We start from the raw sequence: 4,358 nt of genomic DNA, 5'->3' as shown, positions 1-4,358 counted from the left end.
TCAGGCAAAAACACGTCTTTCTTTGTCAGATAGGACAATTTTCACGACAGTGCTATTACTTGCTTGGTTTTCAGGTGCTGCTGCTCTGGGTGCAAATCCAGTAGTCTGGAGACCCCCCACGCCACAGTGTGGCTTGTTAGAAGCCATTACAGCACCTTTCCACACCAATGAGCATCAGAGAGATGTGCCCTACAAGCAGACTGCTCCCTCTCTGTCTGCCGCTGTATTACTCACAGAACTAATTGTTCAGTCTTTTCATGCAAATCTATTCCGATGAGTCTTTTACAACAACTGCATTCAGGTTCATGTGTGTGCCTTGTCTCCCTCTGATGTCACCAGCCTCCATGTAGCTGAACAAAATGCTGACTCCTTGGTGAGGGTCAGAAAATGAACGCCTCCTCCTGCTGTGATCCTCCAGTCATCATGTATCAGCAGAGCTCAGGATCTGACCTCAATGCCAGCTGTGACTGGTTGGCTTCAAACTGTAACTGGACATCGGTGGACAGAGCACCACAGCTGCCTACGTTTTCTACAGCGGCCAAAGTCAGAGTGATCATTACCTTCATCCTATGTGGCATTTCCACATTCTGCAATTTGGCTGTGCTGTGGGCGGCCAATGGCCACAAGCGCAAATCCCACGTCCGCGTGCTGATAATCAACTTGATTGTCGCCGATCTCTTGGTTACCTTCATCGTGATGCCTGTGGATGCAGTGTGGAACATCACAGTTCAGTGGCTGGCTGGTGACCTGGCCTGCAGAATCCTGATGTTCCTGAAGCTACAGGCCATGTACTCCTGTGCCTTTGTCACAGTGGTGATTAGTCTGGACAGACAGTCAGCTGTCCTTGATCCCCTGGCCATCAGCATGGCCCGGAAAAGGAACAGGGTCATGCTGATGGTGGCGTGGACTATGAGCACCTTGCTCTCAATCCCTCAGGTAAGCCCAGGTGACACTGCTTTGTGATCATGGCTCGTTTGGTCCTGTTAAACAGAGAGATTGACCACTTTGAAGGAAGTGATTCAGAGAGGAGTGCTGTGAACTGATCTCTCTCTCGTGTTTGGCTTTCCCTTGTTCATCTGAAACCTCTCCTCTATGATCCGCATGCATTACTGTGAGCAGGCTTTAGGTCTTTATATCTGGCAACAGACGAACGGATACATCTGCATACATTATCTCAGTCTCACAAAGGTATTAAACTGTAGGCAAACTGCACATGCTAGAGGGACTTAAAATCCGGTTTTACACTTACTCGAATTAAATTCTTATACACGGTTCATCGCTATCTCTAGTCACATGTCTGCGTGTATTTTCAGAAACTGCTGCAATTTCTAGAGGCTTTGATGCGAGAAAACCTGCTGTATGCTTTAGGGGGCCACAGGGTCTCGATGTTAGGGATTAGTGGCTCTATCATTGAGTTATACAAAGATGGGAAGCCCTAATCCTGGCAGTATAGATGCTTCACCGTAACCACTGAGACATGTGGCAGCCTAGCATGTAACACTGTTGATCACGTTGAGAGACAAGAGTGTAGCGTTACGGTCCAATCCGGTCTCCAAACATAATGCTGATGCTTCTACAGACTGAAATACATGGCAACACTTTGAAAATTTTCAATTGCAGCGTTTTCAAATAATTTATTCTAACAAGATCTACACATAGCAAACACAATAAGATTAACTTTTAATCTTGATGACTGCTGATTTCAGACAGAGGGAGACAAAAGCAGCCTCTCATTTCCAGCTAGTGACTGACATTTTTGCAGACAAAACGCCATCTCCATCGGACCCTTCAATGTTTCAAGCTGACCTGTTTTCAAATCCCGAGAAAGGGATCTTAAAACTGAAACACTCGATTGCCACACAAATAATTAACATGTGAAAAGCCTGAAGTTAAAAGTGCATGTCCCAGACAAAACAAATCCTCACACGTTGATAATCCATGCAGGAGAAAAGAAATATAGAAACAGAATTGTTTATTTTACTGCATTGTAGAGCCAGTTGGTCCTAGGCTTTTATGTTGTTCTAACAGACCAAGCAAGACAGAGGTTAGATCAGGGGTGGGGAACCTTTTTCCTATCGAGGGCCATTCAGTTCGTATAACATCCTTCAAGGGCCATACTAAATTGCAGCACACATATGTCACACTAACCTCTGCGATGGCTGGAAGTGCTTCTGTTTGGTGAGGCGTCTCATGTCAGATGGTGGTGATGATGATGATGCAGCTGGTTTTCCAGGTTTGGGTCAGTCAGTCTGGTGTGTAGCTGAGTCTTTGCAAGAGTCAATTTTGAAAAGAGCGGCTCACAGTAGCAGGTTGCCCTAAAAAGAGGCAACCTTCAGTGCTTGTCTCCTCGGAATGGGAAAATCCTCAGTACCTGCACACAGTTTGTAGAACTGGAGCAGAGGGAGGTTGTTGTTACTTTGCAGCTTCATGATTTCATGCTGTAGGTTGTCAGGAACATCAGCTTTATTTCTTTATTTTTTGGTATTCCTGAGTTGCTTTTTTTGTATCTATGATTTGCCCCGCTGGCCGAATCAAACGGTCCTGTGGGCAACTTATTGCTGGGAGGCCAGACGTTCCCCACCCTTTGATTAGATTTGTTATTTATTGTCTGTATTTCCAAACAATATTCTTCAACTTTTATTGTTACAGCAGAAAAGGCTTAGGATGAGGACTGATGTGTTTGGTGAGCCTAACCCTGGTAATGCTTTCGACTGGGAGTGTAAACTTGACAGAACAGGACATAGCTGCTAATGTCAGTCAAAACATTTTTACATAATGTTTAACACCACAAAATAATGTTGTATGAACGGCTACATGGCCTTTAGTAAGTATGGGTGCAAGCATATAAATAGCTATATATATAAACATATAAATTGCTGTTTGAGGGTTGTTGATATTTGGGAGTCAGGTCAAAGCCACATTGACTGTCCCACCTTTAGTTGGAGCCATGATATATAATGGACCAGTGAACACTTGAATCTGAGCGTAAATTAGGTGACTTACAAACATAATTACATATATAACATATGGACATAATTCCTGGGGATAACGGGCTGTTTGGTCACACTCAGATGTCACTGTTATATAATGCTTTAATCTTTCTGTCTCACCTCTGCCAAACAGACAGAGCAAAGACAATGCTGGATGACATCTGCTGGCAGCAAATGCTGTTCTCATTCATTTGTTTTTAATTCCACAGATGTTCATTTTCCATAACGTGACCATCACCTATCCAGCAAACTTTACACAGTGTACCACTAGGGGGAGCTTTGTCACTCACTGGCAGGAAACAGCCTACAACATGCTCACCTTTTCCTGCCTCTTCCTGCTGCCATTGGTCATAATGATTATGTGCTACACCAGGATCTTCATCCAGATCTCCAAACAGATGACAAAAAAGAACGGTGAGTTCACAGCTGAGCCTGGGTTTTTGGTTGGTCCCAACTAATTGCTTTTCATGCTCACATCCCACCTCAACACTTTGCTTTTTTTTCAGCATCCTCAAACGAGCCACATCTCCGTTGCTCAAAGAACAACATCCCCAAAGCCAGAATGAGAACTCTGAAAATGAGCATCGTCATCGTGACCTGCTTCATCGTCTGCTGGACTCCGTACTACCTGCTGGGTTTGTGGTACTGGTTCTTTCCGGACGACCTCGAGGGAAAAGTCTCTCACTCCCTCACCCACATCCTGTTCATCTTTGGGCTTTTCAACGCATGCCTGGATCCCATCATCTACGGGCTGTTCACCATGCGCTTCCGCAAGGGGCTGAGGAGCTGCTGCCGCAAAGCTGCAGTGATGTCAGGCCTGGAGACTAACGCGCCAATAACAGAGTCTTTGAAATGTGCTGCCGTCGCTTTGCCCACTAAAAGAGGGATGGACGCTGGTGAAAAAGACAGCAACTGTGTACACACTGAGCCACAATCCTCCGAGAGCAGGTGTCTGACTGCGTTTATTCGAGGAGGAGGAGGAGGACAAACTTGCCACTTTAGCGCTGAGAGCTCAATATGATGAGAAGAGCAGAGCAGAACCTGGAATTTATTGAACTGTTTCACCTTTTTTTAAATATTATCTGCATGTTTATTTCACAATTGCACCTATTGTGCATACATATATATATATATACTGTGTATATAGATATAAAACATCTTTCTGAACACGGTAAAAATGTTTTGTAATTGGCTCCCATTTTAAGACAAGTCCGCTATACACAATGCATGTTAACCAGGCTCCAGCAGAAGCTTCAGGACTAAAGGAAAAATAGAACACAGTGATTGTCAGGATACACAACAGTGATGCCCTTGTTGTGTTTTTGGTCACACATTGCCAACAGGTTTATTAGGGACACTCAAATGACT

General features: G+C 44.5%; 1 protein-coding gene across 1 annotated transcript; it reads left to right on the top strand.

The window, feature by feature from the left end:
* The first annotated feature begins 381 nt into the window (after positions 1 to 381).
* Positions 382 to 4,011, top strand: LOC121608311 (putative gonadotropin-releasing hormone II receptor). The gene is made up of 3 exons (XM_041939552.1): positions 382 to 936; positions 3,200 to 3,404; positions 3,497 to 4,011. Exons 1-3 carry the CDS (start codon positions 388 to 390, stop codon positions 4,009 to 4,011), a joined length of 1,269 nt encoding a protein of 422 aa, XP_041795486.1. The 5' UTR covers positions 382 to 387.
* The last annotated feature ends 347 nt before the right edge of the window (positions 4,012 to 4,358 follow it).

The sequence above is a fragment of the Chelmon rostratus genome, chromosome 1 (genome assembly GCF_017976325.1).
Source record: "Chelmon rostratus isolate fCheRos1 chromosome 1, fCheRos1.pri, whole genome shotgun sequence".
Taxonomy (NCBI): Eukaryota; Metazoa; Chordata; class Actinopteri; order Chaetodontiformes; family Chaetodontidae; genus Chelmon; species Chelmon rostratus.
The sequence above is the reverse complement of the archived record's forward strand: the minus strand, read 5'-3'. Positions and strand labels throughout refer to the sequence as shown.